This window comes from Gracilinanus agilis, chromosome 2, assembly GCF_016433145.1.
Source record: "Gracilinanus agilis isolate LMUSP501 chromosome 2, AgileGrace, whole genome shotgun sequence".
Classification (NCBI taxonomy): Eukaryota; Metazoa; Chordata; class Mammalia; order Didelphimorphia; family Didelphidae; genus Gracilinanus; species Gracilinanus agilis.
In genome coordinates this window covers 663,426,706-663,442,034 of record NC_058131.1, presented here as the reverse complement: position 1 = coordinate 663,442,034, position 15,329 = coordinate 663,426,706, and the positions used below count along the sequence as shown (strand labels likewise).

At 39.3% G+C, this 15,329-nt stretch overlaps 1 protein-coding gene across 1 annotated transcript; it reads left to right on the top strand.

Moving 5' to 3' along the window:
* The first annotated feature begins 1,002 nt into the window (after window positions 1–1,002).
* Window positions 1,003–14,416, top strand: LOC123236406 (phenylserine dehydratase-like). Its single transcript, XM_044662790.1, has 7 exons — window positions 1,003–1,131; window positions 1,525–1,612; window positions 2,659–2,734; window positions 2,863–2,988; window positions 9,464–9,631; window positions 11,794–11,851; window positions 13,606–14,416. The coding sequence occupies exons 1-7, from the start codon at window positions 1,003–1,005 to the stop codon at window positions 13,699–13,701; spliced, it is 741 nt and encodes a 246-aa protein (XP_044518725.1). The 3' UTR covers window positions 13,702–14,416.
* The last annotated feature ends 913 nt before the right edge of the window (window positions 14,417–15,329 follow it).

The following is a 15,329-nucleotide window of genomic DNA, read 5'->3' as shown; positions in this document are numbered from 1 at the left end:
TGATGGATATCCCTTTCATTTCCAGTTCTTTGTCACCATGCAAAGACCTGCTATGAATATTTTTATATACATCCTTCCCTCTCTCTGATCTCTTTGGGGTTTTGCCCTAGCAGTGGTGTCATGATCATATAACTTCTTAACATATTCCTACTGTGCTTCTTCCACCATTGGGAATTACTGCAGGCTCCTCATACCTACAATACACATTTCCATGGCCCTCTGGGTCACTCACAGCTCTGATTTTTTGAAGATGACAGTGTTCTAAGATTTGCAACCATACAGCATCACTAGCAGAACATACATACAGGGTTCCCAAGATGAACAATATGAATACCATCCATGGGTTTTCTTGGTAAAGATACTGGAGTGGTTTTGCTATTTTCTTCTCCAGCTCATTTTGCAAGGTGAGGAACTGAGACCAACATGGGTAAGTGATTTGTCCATGGTCACATAGCTAGTAAGTCTGAGGCCAGATTTTAATTCAGGAAGATGAGTCTTCCTGGCTCCAGGACTTTGCCATCTTGCTGCCCATTTATAAACCTTAAAATGCGATAAAATGCTAGCTATTATTATTTGCATGTATGTCGTATCCTCTAGAACAGTGATTCCCAAAGTGGGTGCTACCACCCCTGGTGGGTGCTGCAGCAATCCAGGGGCATGGTGATGGTGCATTTATCTTTCCTATTAATTGCTATTAAAATTTAAAAAAAAATAATTTCCAGGGGGGCTAAGTAATATTTTTTTTCTGGAAAGGGGGCAGTAGGCCAAAAACATTTGGGAACTACTGCTCTAGAAGAAGGAAAGCTCCTTGAAGGCAGGGAATTTTTATTTTGTTTTTATTTTTAATCACCTTGCATATAACAGGCACTTAAAAATGTTGCTTTAATTTGTTGAATCAATTTCCATTGAATCAGAGATGGAATTTTTCTTTTTCCTCACTCATACCTTCTTCCATCTCTCATTAGGGAAGACAGTTTCCAGTACCTCTCTGGTCTGGGCACTATGGGATTGGAAATCTTCAGGCAGGTACCAAACCTGGATGCAGTGGTGCTCCCTGCTGGAGGCCTATGTGGACTTTTGGCAGGCTCTGCAGCTGCACTGAAACAACTCAACCCTGAAATCTCTGTGATTGTAAGTTCCCTCCTCCCACTAGACCGGGTTGTGCTGGGAAATTCAGGGGCAATTGTGCACCCCCCCCCCAACACTCAGAACCAGCTTTTAACCTGCTGTGACCTACCAGGGTCTGGTAAATCAATCCTGGCAAAAAAAAAAGAGCAAAGGAAAGAAAGGAGAGCAGAAGAAAACAAAGAGAACATGCAGGAATGTAGAGTTGATAGACACATTGAGATCTCCTCTAACCCCCTCATTTGGCAGATGGGGGAAATGATGTCTGGAGAGTTTAGGGCTTTCCTACTTGGGCAAGTGGCACAGCAAAGATGAGAACCCAATTTTCCTTAATTTTTCTCTATTGAACTACCCTGCCAGCTTCTCCAAGTCATTTGACACTATTCTCTTTCCCTCTAGGGTGTCCAGCCTGAGAGTTTCCCTGTCCTACAGCATTCTCTAAGGATGGGCCAGCTTGTAGATGGGGACAATCATATGTTCTATAGAGGTAGGTACCCTCTTGACCCACTCAAGACCTTGATTTTACAAGCCCTACCACGGCTCCTAGATCCCTCCTCTTATTCACTTGCCTTTCACAGACCAGTTAATCAAATCTAGGAGCATTTAGTCAGCACCTACTTAGACATTATGCTAGACTCTAGGAATAAGGATTGTGATGGGGACTGGAACTTCGCCTACTGTACCATTGGTACAGTACAGGGAACTCCTAAGTGAACAATCTCCTCTCAATGCAGGTCAGCATCTTCTTGGCAACATGAAGTCTCCAAGGCTTGGCTAGAGCACTGAGTTGTTATGGATGGTATATGCCAGTGGTCTTCCTGGCACCTAGGCTAATTCTCTGCCTCCTGGGGATATGAAACAACAATAAAGCAAGTCTTTTCCCTCAAAGAACTCAACAGCTTCCTATTTAATTACTTAGCCAACTCTTTAATTCAAGATTGTCATTTAAATGGTTAACACCAAGTAGCAATTTACTTCCTGTCATACTTTCAGCTTTGCAAAAACTTATAATTTGCCTTTCTCCTAATAATCCGTCCAGAAAGGTAACCAGGGCAGGGCAATCAGAGCTTTGTCCTAGGGCATTGAATTTAGAGGGGGTCATATTACTTGAAATCTTACAGCGATGGTTAAACAGTAAAGTTTAGCATCTCAATATCACAAGAATATTTAAAATTTGAAATTATTAGATGGCAGTCTGATGGATCTTTTCCTCTAGCCAAGCTAGTGTCCCATTTGACAATTTTCCCAAGGGAAGCCTCACATCTATAGCCCAGGATGTCTATCTCCTACAGGTGTTAATATTTCAATTCCTCCTACCCAAAGGTTAGCATCCTGATAGCTCTCTTACTGATCCAGGGCTTTCTCCACTATTCTCCTTGGACAAAAAGGCTATGGTGCTTGGCAGAGAGTAGAAACCCCCATTTTCTGACTCTGACCCCAAATCTTCCTGTTTCTAAGGTTAGCTGTTGTTTTCCTTAGTAGAACTTTGGGAGAGACCTCCTTAACCCAGAGCATATCACTTTTTCTCTGCAGATCTGAGTGAGCCATGCTCCAGGAAAAATACGCTGCAGCTAGTGGGGCAGCTCGTGGATAAGATTGTCACAGTGACGTATGTATGGTCGCTAGATGGCTTACAAGTATAAAGGAAGTGGTATCCGAGGATTGCAATTGTCATGGGGGAGAAAGGGCATTCTTTATTTTGCTCATTTTTTCATTGTTCATATTTCCTTCTGACAGGGAAGAAGATATTTTGATCGCCATGCTGAGACTACTGGAGTATGAGAGAGTCACAGTAGATGCTGAGGGTGCCATTGGTCTAGCTGCCATTGTGGCTGGCAAGTTACCAGAGTTTAAGGGTAAAAGGTAACAAATGGATAGACAAAGTACTGAAAAAAAAAAAAAACCAACTATTAATTAATGGTTGTTTGTGTGCTTTGGATGAGACCAGATGGCCAATGTTCACTGACATCAACCAATCAACAACAAATCAATATTTATCTAACTTTTGGCAGGGCTGTGGACACGATATTCAAGATATATTTTGCCCTCTAGGACTCTAGTTACTTTGAAGAAATAAAATATCTCTAAACAAATACCATAAATTTTGAGAAATAAGATCTTGTCAAAGTCATTTGCTATAAGTTTCCCTAGATTTCTGTTTTCCTTCAATTTTTGTTGCATTGGTTTTGTTTGTACAAAGCCATTTTAATTTAATGTAATCAAAACTATCCTTTTTACATCTCATAATTCTCTCTGTCTTCTTTGGTCATAAATTATTTCCCTGTCTTTAGATCTGACAGGTAAACTATTCCATGCTACTTTAGTTTCCTTGTGGTACTATCCTTTATTTCTAAATCATGTATCCATTTTGGTTTTATCTTGGTATACGGAGTGAGATATTGTTCCTATGACTAGTTTCTGCCATACTGTTTTCTAGTTTTCTAGTGAACTCTTCTCCCAAACACTTGGATCTTTAGATTTATCAAATTCTAGGTTACTACAGGCATTTGCTACTTTGTGTTCAGTGCCTAATTTCTTCCATTTATTCATTATTTTATTTCTGAACCAATACCAAATTGTTCTGATAAATACCACTTTATAATACACTTTGAAATGTGGTACAGTTAAGTCATTTTTTATATTTTTTTTCTTTAATTCCCTTGATATTCTTGACCTTTATTCTTCTAGACAAATTTTGTTACTATTTTTTTCTAGCTCTATGAAATATTTTTTGGGTAGTTTGATTTGTATGGCACTGAATAGGTAAGTTAATTTAGGTAGAATTATAATTTTATTATATTGGCTCTGTCTATCCATGAACAAAATTTTTGTTTTTCCAAATGTTTAGATCTGATTTTATTTGCATAAAAAGTGTTTTATAATTGTGTTCATATAGTTTCTGGCTTTGTCTTGGCAAGTAAATCCCCAGATATTTTATATTATTCGCAAAAAATTTTAAATGGAATTTCTCTTTTCTTTTCCTATTTAATATTGTTGGTAGTATAAAGAAATGCTGATGATTTATGTAGGCTTACTTTATATCCTGCAACTTTGCTAAAGTTGTTCATTGAACCTATTGCTTTTTTTTTTTTTTGGTTGATTCTCTAGGATTCTCTTGAGTATAGCATCATATCATCTTCAAAGAGTGATCATGATAGTTTCGTTTCCTCATTGCTATTCTAATTCCTTGAATTTATTTTTCTTCTCTAGTTGCTTTATAGAACAATATTGAATAGTAATGGTTATGATGGGCATCCCTGCTTCATCTCCAATCTTATTGAGAAGTCTTCTAGCTCATTCCTATTATAAAAAATATTTGCTGCTGGTTTTAGATAGATATCTTTTTAAGGAAAGTTCCATTTATTCCAATATTCCCTAGTGTTTGGGTTTGTGTTTTTTTTTTTTAAATAGGAATGGGTGTTGTATTTTGTCAATTTTTTTTCTGCATCTATTGGAATAAACATGTTTCTGTCAGTTTTGTTTTTGATATGGCAAATGATGCTGATCATTTTCCTAATATTGAACCAGCCCTGCATTCTTGGTATAAAACCCACTTGGCCATAGTGTATGATCTTGTGATATATTACTGTAATCTCCTTGCTAGTATTTTATTTAAAATTTTTGTATCAATGTTCATTAGGAAGATTGGTTTATAGTTTTTTTCTCTGGTTTTGCTTTTCCTGATTTATGTGTCAAAACCATTTTTGTATAGTAAAAGGAATTGGTAGCATTCCTTCTTCACCTATTTTTCCAAATAGTTTATATAAGATTGAATTAATTGTGCTTTAAATGTTTGGTAGAATTCACTTGTGAATCTTTCTGGACCTGGAGAGTTTTCCTTAGGGAGTTCATTGATGGCTTATTCAATTTCATTTTCTGAGGTGGGGCTAAGTGTTCTATTTCTTCTTCTTCTAATCTTGGTAATTTATGTATTTTTAAATATTCATATATTTTGTTTAGATTGTCAGATTTATTGATACGTTGTTGGGCAAAATAATTGCTTAAATTTCCTCTTCTTTGGTGGTAAATTTGCCATTCATTTTGATACTGCTAATTTGGTTTTCTTCTTTCTTTTATTTTAAATCAAATTAACTGATTATTTATCTATTTTGTTGTTTTTTCATAAAACCAGATCCTTGTCCTATTTATTAGTTCAATTATTTCCTTACCTTCAATTTTATTAATCTCTCCTTTGACTTTCAGGATTTACAATTTGATCTTTAACTGAGAATTTGTAATTTGCTAACATTTTCTAGTTGAATGCCCAGTTTATTGATCTGCTCTTTCTTTATTTTATTGATGTAAACATTTGGAGATATAAATTTTCCCCTAAGTACTGCTTGGGGTGCCTGGATGTAATCTCCTATTGTGAAATGAAAGCTTCCCTTTAAGAGAAACTGGGGCAAAGATGAGCCATGAGAAAAGGACCCAGCTTTGCATCAATGTAGCTTGGGAAATGGGCTTCTTATCAGAACTGGACCAAATAATTCTTGCTTCCTTCAGACTCAAGTTATTCCCCTCTCGATTACTTTATAGATCTTTTTCCTGATCTTCAAACCCTGACTCAAGGATCTCATTCCCTGAACCTGATGGGAGGGATTCCCTGGATTTAAAGATCTATCACATACAATGTCCAATTACCTTAGCCTCCTTTTCTTCCATTACCACCTCTGACTATATGACCGATCTAGTTTTCTGCTCTTTCCCTTAGTTGAACATTATTCACAATTTAGTAGCATGTCCATTGCCCTTTGTATCCTGCATATAAGTAACCTATGAGAGGGCAAATGTAATGAAATACTGATTGTGAAAGTAAAACAAGATAAGGACAACTGTGTCAGGCTAGCATGACTTTCTAGTCAAAGTCTATTCTCTCCAGATCTCTTAGAAAAATGAGATTAAAGTGTAGACATTTTCCCTTTAGGGCAAGAATCTAAATCTAAGAAATAAACAAGTCCCTTAAAGTTAATTAAAATAGTGGATTTGGAGACTTAGTAAGCTTATCAATTGTCTGGTGACAAGATGCTATTTGAGGGACCCTCAAAAGTTTTTTTTTTCCCTTAAAATGTTTCTCCTCTCCCTCCTCCCCTCCCCCCCCCCACAAAATATTGCCAGAAATCTCCCATTAGAGAGAGGAGCCAACCACATAGCATAGTGGCTAGAGTGCTAGAGTACAAGTCAAGATGACTTGAATTCAAATCTTGCCTCAGCTACTTCCTACCTGGGTGACCCTGGTCAAGTCATTTAACCTCTCCTAGCCTCCTCAGATTCCTCTTCTGTAAAACTGAGATAATAATGGTACCTCGTTTACAGAGTCATTACCAGCATCAAATGAGATAACATAGATAAAATGTTTTGCAAACCTTAGAACACAATATGAATGCTAATGTTATTTTGGATTAAATATTATTCCATTCCATCACACCCTTGAAAAAGATACAAATATCCTCTAGAAAAGATAATGCACTCAGTACCAAACACTTCACTGACTTTACTAAACGACTTTTTTTTGTTCGACCGGAGAGACTCCTTATAGCATGGGGTTGCTAAATGCTTGACTTGGGGCTGGGGTGGGGGTAAGATTGGTGTGGTGGGGAGAGGAGGTCAAGGGGGAAAGGCATAGAAGAATTGGGAACCCCAGAGGAAAAGTTTGCTACTTTATAATTTTACTAAGGCTTGGTCTATACTCTTGGACAGTGTGGATAGTGAGCATCAACTGATGGATATGCAAGGGCAAGATATTAAAATAAGTTCTGAAATGATACATGTATAACCCAGTGGAACTGCTTGTCAACTCTGGGAGGGGGGAGGGAAGAGGAGAGGGAAAAATCATGAATCATGGAGCCATGCAAAAATATTCTAAATAAAAAAAAATCTATAAAATAAGTTCTGAGTTCCATATGCTCTGAGCTGGGAAAAGCCAGATGAGGTTCAAGGGAAATTATAAACTCCCTTAAGGAACCGAACCTTTTTGTTTGTTTTTTTCCCCTCTACATCCCTAATGCTTTGCATATAGTAGGACTTAATATTTGTCTAGTTGAATTGCCAATTAATCAGTAGGCTTTCTCCGAATAAAGATTATTGTTCTAGGTGGGTTTTGCCCTGGGACAATAATGAATGGTAATTCTAATGGGGACTTTCATTCAACAAATATTAATTGAGCACCTACTATGTGCTAAGCACAGAGGCATCATGGGTTAAATAAGCAGGATGGAAAATTAGGCATAAAGTAAGGAAGACTGTAGGCTAAGTGATTGAGGAAAACTTCATAGAGGAGGATTTGGAATGGGCTTTGAAAAATGGGTAGAATTTGGATCAGTCAAGATGACAGGGGAAAACATTTTAGGGAAAGTGAAGGACCTGAAAAAGGCAAAACAGTTGGAATATGCAAAGCTTATTGGGTAGAAAGTGAGCAGCCTCAGGCTGTCTTTATCTGAGGGCACTTGTCAAAGAATGACCACAAAGCTATGGAGCTGGAAGAGGCCTTGGAGGTCATTGAATCCAACCAAATAATTTTCCAGTTGAGGTCCAGAGGAGGAAAAGATTTTTTTTTTAACCCTTAACTTCTGTGTATTGGCTCCTACGTGGAAGAGTGGTAAGGGTGGGCAATGGGGGTCAAGTGACTTGCCCAGGTTCACACGGCTGGGAAGTGTCTGAGGCAAAATTTGGACCCAGGACCTCCTGTCTCTAGGCCTGACTCAATCCATGGAGCTATCCAGCTACCTCTAGGAGGAAGAGATTTGCCTGAGGTCACACATGTGCTAAGGGGCAGAGCCAAGATTTTAGTCCAGGTTCTCTGACTTCAAATCTAGAACTTGAAACAGGAGAATTTAAGACTTAAGAACTGCTGACTAGGAATCTCCACTTTGCTCACTGAGACCAGGACCTGTTTTACTGATATCCTGGGAGATTTATCCATTTCCCAGTCCAAGAGAGACAGTGGTGACTCATGCTGGTGATTACAGAAATGTATCTTAGTTGAAGCCAACCCAGCAAAAACTGGACATTATAGCAGAGAGGCAGCTCCTTTTCAGGATCTTGCCAGCAGACAACAAGGTCGTGTGAAAGCTAACTTTGCTGGCAAGTCCACTGTCTGCATTCCAGGGAGGAGGGAGTGGCAAACAATGAAAAACAAACCACTCTGAAAGGCTCCATCCTTGAAGATTGGTGACTTGATATAGACATGGGTCATCTTGCACTTGGGATCAAACTCAGTCAGGAAGTGACCCAGGATAGTTTCTGAATTAGATGGAATGTGACTCAGTGAGAGTCTGACCATCGATTTAGGAGGATTCATTTTTAGACCAGCCCAACCTTTCTCTAAATATTGTCAAAACAAATACACTTATTACTTGGGATGTTTTCTTATTTGCACTATTATTCAATAAACATTCATTAAACTTCTACTATATGCTTAACCCTGTACGAGGTACAAAACTCTTAAGGGACAGCTAGGTAGCACAGTGAATGGAGTACTAGAAGACTCATCTTCCTAAGTTCAAATCTGGCCTCAGCTATTTACTAGTTTGTATATCCCTGGGCAAGTCACTTAACCCTGTTTGCCTCGGTTTCCTCATTTGTAAAATGAGTGGAGAAGAAAATGGCAAACCACTCTGGTATCTTTACCAATTATCAAAATGGGGTCACAAAGTCTTAAGCAATTGAATACTGTCAATAAAACTATTGCTGGCATAAACCCTAGAATTTATAGTCTAGTAGAGGAGATAGATAAGCTACACACATACACACAAACCTAGAATATATATAATATACACAAAATATACAATACTTAGCAGAATGTGTTAATGATCATCAGAGAGATATAAACCAAGTGTTATAGGAATTCAAAAGATCAAAGGACTGGAAGGAATCAGGGAAGGCTTCATGGATGAGATAGCTTTTGAGCTGGACTTCAAAGGTTGGATTGGAATTGTAGAAAGGTTATTCTAGGTAGGAGGAAGGACCACGGTGAGAATGAGAAATTGTGTAATATGAGTAAGAAATCCTGTGTTGTCCAGTTTGGTTTATTCACCAAGGGGAATTGTGGGAGTTAAGGAATAAAAATAGGGAGAATCTTGAGTTTGGGCTCACATCCAAACTGTAAATGACTAATGCCAACTCTGCAAGGCAGTGTGGGACAGTGGGTAGTGTGTTGGGCTTGGAGTCAAGAAGACCTGAGGCTCTGGAATTTAGCTGTAAGACTATGGACAAGTCACTTAACATATAAACAACTGAGCCTGAATCAAATTGCAATGACCTTAGGGATACTCATCATTTCCACAAAGAAGAGCCCTAAGCTGGCCTCAAGGGCTTCCCCATTTGTTTTTTCTCTTTGCAGAGTGGCTGTGGCCTTGAGCAGTGGAAACCTTAGCCTGAACCTCCTGCAGCAATGCATCCAGAGGGCCCTGACCTTGGATAGCCGGATTTGCAAGTTCTCCCTCTGGGTGGGTGATGGCACAGGAGATATTTCCAAGCTGCTGGAGATCCTGGATCGAGAGGCAGTAAGGTAATATCACAGACTGTTCTACATAGCAGAGTATCCCAGTCGAGCCTGAGCTCTGGGATAGGGTACCTCTCCTAGGAAGGAGAGAAATCAAGGGGGCTTAAGGGCAGCTAGGGAGCACAGTGGATAGAGAGCCAGACCTGGAGTCAGGAGGACATGGGTTGAAATCTGAACCTCAGATACTTCTTAGCTGTATGGCCCTGGCTAAGTCACTTAACCCTATTTACCTAGCCCTTGCCACTCTTCTATCTTAGAATTGATACTAAGATACAAGGTAAGGATTTAAAAAAGGAAACAGAAAGAAAAGAAAAAAATGAAGGGGGCTTAATAAGCAGATGGCAAGAAGGAAACCTCTGACTCTGTAGGGAGGTTAAGTTGGGAAAAGCTCAGATTAGACTGAATGGTTTCACTTCCTCTGGTTTAAGAACTATTCAGGTTTCCACGGAAATCTCTCAGATTTTTAAATCACTCAGTTGGAGCTGGAAAGTATTTGTACCTTGAGGCAGTTAGAGACTCGAAGGGGTTACCTTCCCACCCATTTTAAATTAAATTCACCTTGAACTTAAAAAAGTACTTTCCCTTTGCCAGGCTTTGTTTTCAAGACCAAAGGGCCAATTCTTGCCCTCAAGTAATTTACATTTTTCTAAGATTTTCTCTGGGCACTAATGAAAGTTGATGGGATATAATTTTGGTAGATAAAGATTGAATTAGATATGGGAGAAGATGTTTTGCCTTAGAAGAAACAGTAACTTTTATCACCCTTAGGATCTAAAAGTTTAAATTCCTCTCCCAAGAAATATAATCTATTTTAAAATGGGACCTTTGGGAACTATGGGAATAGATATTGAAGGAATAAAAAGGAAGGAACATAGGAAGATTAGAAACAAGGAGACCATGCCCATAGAATCATAGATTTAAAGCCAGAAGAAACCTTAGGGATCATATTTCCCCACCCCTCTCATTATAAAGATGAAGAACCTAAGCTCCAGAAAGAAGAGTGTTGTTGGAGGTCACACAGGTAGTAGAACTGGGATTCGAACCCTGGCGAGTCAGTCCTCTTTCCATTCCTCCATGCATAACTGGCAAAAAGGAGCCCTGGAGAATATTTCTGGCTAATGGATTATGGGGAAAATATGTATTTAAGTTGTTAATTTAATTAATTAAGTTAAGATTAGGTGTATCAGAGAGATAGTGTGTTGTAGTGGGAAAAGTACAATCGTCCCTCATTATATCGCAATTCACTTATCATGACTTAATTGTATCGTTTGTTCTGATACATTTTTATATACATATATATATTTAAAATTCTGTAGAGTTTTCACTATATCGTGGGATTTTGTGGATGAACACCAGACTGTACACAATGGAAATGCAGTATGCCACTACTGGTTGTGCAAGTTTGCCAACCTGAGATTGTACTATTGGCTGATGGAATGAAAGGCTGATGGAATTGCAGTGCTGTATTCTGTATCCTGGGCACTGATTGGCTCAGTAACTGTAGCAACGGTCTGTTTGCTCTCCCTCACTGTGCTCATACCTTCAGCATCTCTCCATGTCCACTTCACATCAGTGTCTGATTGCCACGTTTTGCCCTGCGGTGTTGTGTTTTTGTTAAGTTTTCATAAAAGCTTCAATTTATTTCAAGCCCTATGCCACCCAAACATTCTGCGCCTTCTAAGGCTTCTGGCAGTGAACCCAAGTGCCAGAGGAAGATGCTTACCATCAAAGAATAATAAAATAAATTTAACGCCGCTATTTTGGGGATTTTCATCTATCGTGGGGGGTCTCTGGAATGTAATTCCTGTGATAGGTGAGGGATCATTGTACTTGTTTTGGAGTCAAAAGAAAATCTTAACAGATATTCTTGACACCCCTGCCTACTTGCTACTAGCTGGGTGATTTTGGCTAAGTCACTTAATATCTCTGGGTTTCAGTGACTTTCTGGCCCTGATCTTCCATGATTCTCCTTAGTCAAAGGTACTAACAACCATGAAAAAGGAGCTCCTACTGCCAGGTGAATGGCAGTGCCCAGCTCGAAGGCAGGGGAATGAGGCAGTTCTATGGACCAACTGTTGCCTTAGTCAGTGCGTAACAGTGATTGTTCAGCCAAGGAGAAGTATAGAGCACCACAGCACATTCCTCCTTTGTATCTGTGTGTCTTTCAGGGTTCTGGACATTCAGAAGGAACATGGGTTTGTGACCTCTAAGCTCTTCACAACAAAGGTAAGAGGGATAGGAGGGTAGGCATCAGGAAGATGGATGGTTTCTGAGTGACCACTAATTCAAACAAGTGACAGAAATCATACCCTCCAGATCCATTGTGTACCAAATCCTAACCTGTTTCCCTAAGGAGAAAGGGTCTTTGACTTGGATTAGATGGCCTGGGGTCTTAAGTTTTAAGATTTTTTATATCTTTTGTTTTTAACATCACTTACATTTCCAAGTATAGCTTGGAAATACGTTTGTACTTGTATCTCTCTCTCTCTCTCTCTCTCTCTCTCTCTCTCTCTCTCTCTCTCTCTCTCTCTCTCACAGTTCTACTCCAATGGGAATTCAGATAAGTCACTTACACCTCTCTGGGTCCAAGTACCTTTCTGGGTTTCTATTCCTTCCATTGCAAAGTAAGGGGTTTGAACCAGATGATCTGTAAGCTCCCTTCATTTCTAGATATATAATTCCCATTGGTTTGTTTTCCTCCTTCTTCTGTACCTTCCTTCTCATTCCCTCCATATCAGTGCCCCTTTCACCCCAGGCTGTAAGTTGGCTTTGTTTCTTGGCAGAACTGCTTGACCACTCTTCTGGATCTCTGTTTTCTCTACAATAAAATGAGAATGGATTTCATGGCCTCCAAAATCCTTTCCAGTAGTAGATCTATGAGTCAGTTTGTTATTGTTGTTGTTGTTGTTTAACAAACCCTTACATTCTGTCTTAGTAACAACTAAGACTATAGGTCAAGGGCTAGGCAAACAAGGTTAAGTGACTTGCCCAGGGTCATACAACTAGGAAGTATCTGAGGCCAGATTTGAACCCAGGTCTTCCTGACTCCAGGTCTGGCTCTCTATCCACTGTCCTATCTAGTTGTCCTGATTCATAGTTTTTTAAGAGTTGCAGCTTTTCCTCACAATAACACTGAGAGGTAGGGCAACCCCCACTTCCATTTCTAGTTAACAGAACATGGGTCTTAAGACTCCTGAGACAAATGATGAGAATGCAATGTTCTCCCCAACCAGGAAAACTGCTCAGTTCTGTCTAAAACAATGAAAGCTGGAAACAAGTAACAGTGCTTTTCCAAATCGTGATCATGCCAGGGAAAATGTGATTACCATGTCTCTACTCTCTTTTTCAGCAATCACCCTTGTCTTGAACAAATAGGAATCAATGTTCAGATATATACTGTGTTGTGTGGAACACCACAGAGATAAAGGAAATATGCACTGTTTGTAGAAATAAGAGGAGGAAAGGGGAAAAAATGTAAGAAGTGCAATTTGGTTGCCTAGTGCTTAGAGCACCAGGTCTGGAATCAAGATCTGAGTTCCAATGCAGCTTTAGACATTTACTAGCTGTGTAACTCTGGGCAAAGCACTAAACCTTTATTTGCCTCAGTTCCTTATCTGTAAAATGGGAAACACTGGAGAAGGAAATAGCAAAGCTCTCCAGTACCTCTGCCAAGATAATCCCAAATAAAGTCATAAAGAGTTGGGCAGGACTGAAAAGGCCTGAAGGACAACAAATGTTAGATTCCGGTCCCTCTCTCCTTAACCTCAGGCAAATCAACCTCACCCCTCTGCGCCTTAGTTTGCTTCCCTATAAAATGGGAAGAAGAATGATTGATGCTTTATCACAGATAAAAATTCTAGTGTTAATGCCTTGGGGAACAAAGGATGATTGAAGTGATCTCTTGGTTAAGAGATGTTCAAGTTCTCTTAGATCTTTTGAGTCGAGGCTTTGACAAAGCTTTTCTGTGGCTTCTCTCCTAGGTCACTTGTGTTGCTGAGACTAGAGACAAGCAACAAGCGACTCAGCTCCGAAGTGCCCTATTAGAACGCTACCCAGCCCTGGAGTGGTTGCAGTAGTAAGAGAGCGTTAGTTACATCACCAGGCACCAGCTATGGCATTATCTTTATCCATCCCAAGAAGCCCCTCTGGTTGTAGGTCCTCGATGGCAGATTTAACTCTAAATCTGGCTCTGTTGTTACCTTTCGAGACTATTCTAGGAGAGTCACAACCTCTGTGGTCTTCCGTCTTTAAGTGCTGAAAGAAGAACCCTTGAAGTTTTAACGAATGACCATGAGATTATTCCTTTCTCTCTCGTTTGGAGGGAGGGGATAGATATAGTATAGCTATATTGTTCTATATGGCTGGCTATATTATGGAAGGTTAGACGTATTATGGTTGGATGGTTTAGATCGTGAAAGATTCTGACGCTGGAATTTTGCTATGCCTCTCAGTTGACCAGTTAACCAGACACTGTGCTAGTGTAACTCATGAACAGTCATATGATCCCCGACTTTTTCTCTGGTCTAGTTCATATATTTCTTGCCCTCCCACTGGGAGCTCTAGGATTCTTGGGGACATGCCCCAACTACTAGATCACAACTCCAATTCTCTAGGCATTTTAGGGGTGATCCCAATGTTGGAAAGGAATAAGTTACTACTTATTATAATCACTTATGAGTCCCCATTAATATGCCTCCCATTTACACAATTATGATGACACCAGTAGTTCTTTTTTATTATTAATATTTTAACCCTTACTTTCCATCTTAGAATCAATACTGTGTATTAGTTCTAAGCCAGAAGAGTGGTAAGAGCTAGGCATTGAGGTTTAAATGATTTGCCTGGGCTCACACAGCTAGGAAATGTCTGAGGCTAGATTTGAACCCAGGATCTCCCATCAATAGGCCTGGCTCTCAATCCCCACTGAGACACTACTTGCCCCTAACACTATTAGCTCTTAAACAAACAAAAAAAATTATTTAACAATAGGCAAAAGCAAGAATAATTGCTGTTGCATCTCCCAGAGGGGCTAGAAGCTCTTCTTGGTTGCTTTATACTCTTCAAAAGATATCATTTCTTAGTACAAAGACAGAAAAAGACATAGAGTCTATGTCTTCAGAAGGTATAGAGGGAATTAAAGAAGAAAAATGGAAGTTCTGGGAGAGCACTGGTTCTTTTCTGTGGGTTTGGAGAGAAAGAGAAAGTAAGATGAAAAGAAGATTAGTATAAAAAGAAGAGAGAGGTACAGGAGAGGAAAAGCATAGAAACTTGGAGGAGAAAGGAAGGAAGGAAGCATTGAGTGAACCACATGAATCTAAAACAGACAAAGGAGGCTTGAATATCCACACAGAACCATAAATAGTTAGATATGTCAGACTTCAACGGGCAAACAAGAGGGAGGATAATACAGGAGAGTTAGTCATAAGCAAAGCATATTTTCAGATGCTGATGGATCATAGAACTAGGGCAGTTGGCAATAGCAAACATGAATATTCTGATTTTACCAATTTCATTAAGAGCCAAAAGATAGCCATACTTAAATGTAAGAGGTGGAATTAGCTTTCCAGTCCACCATCTTCCCTCCACTTAATTACATACAAAGAAATACTCTTGTGTTTTGGCTAAAACTGGCTATTAAATAACTAAGGAATCTTTTAGTTAGAATGTAATTATGAGAGTTCAGGGCAATCTAGGATGGAAGCAG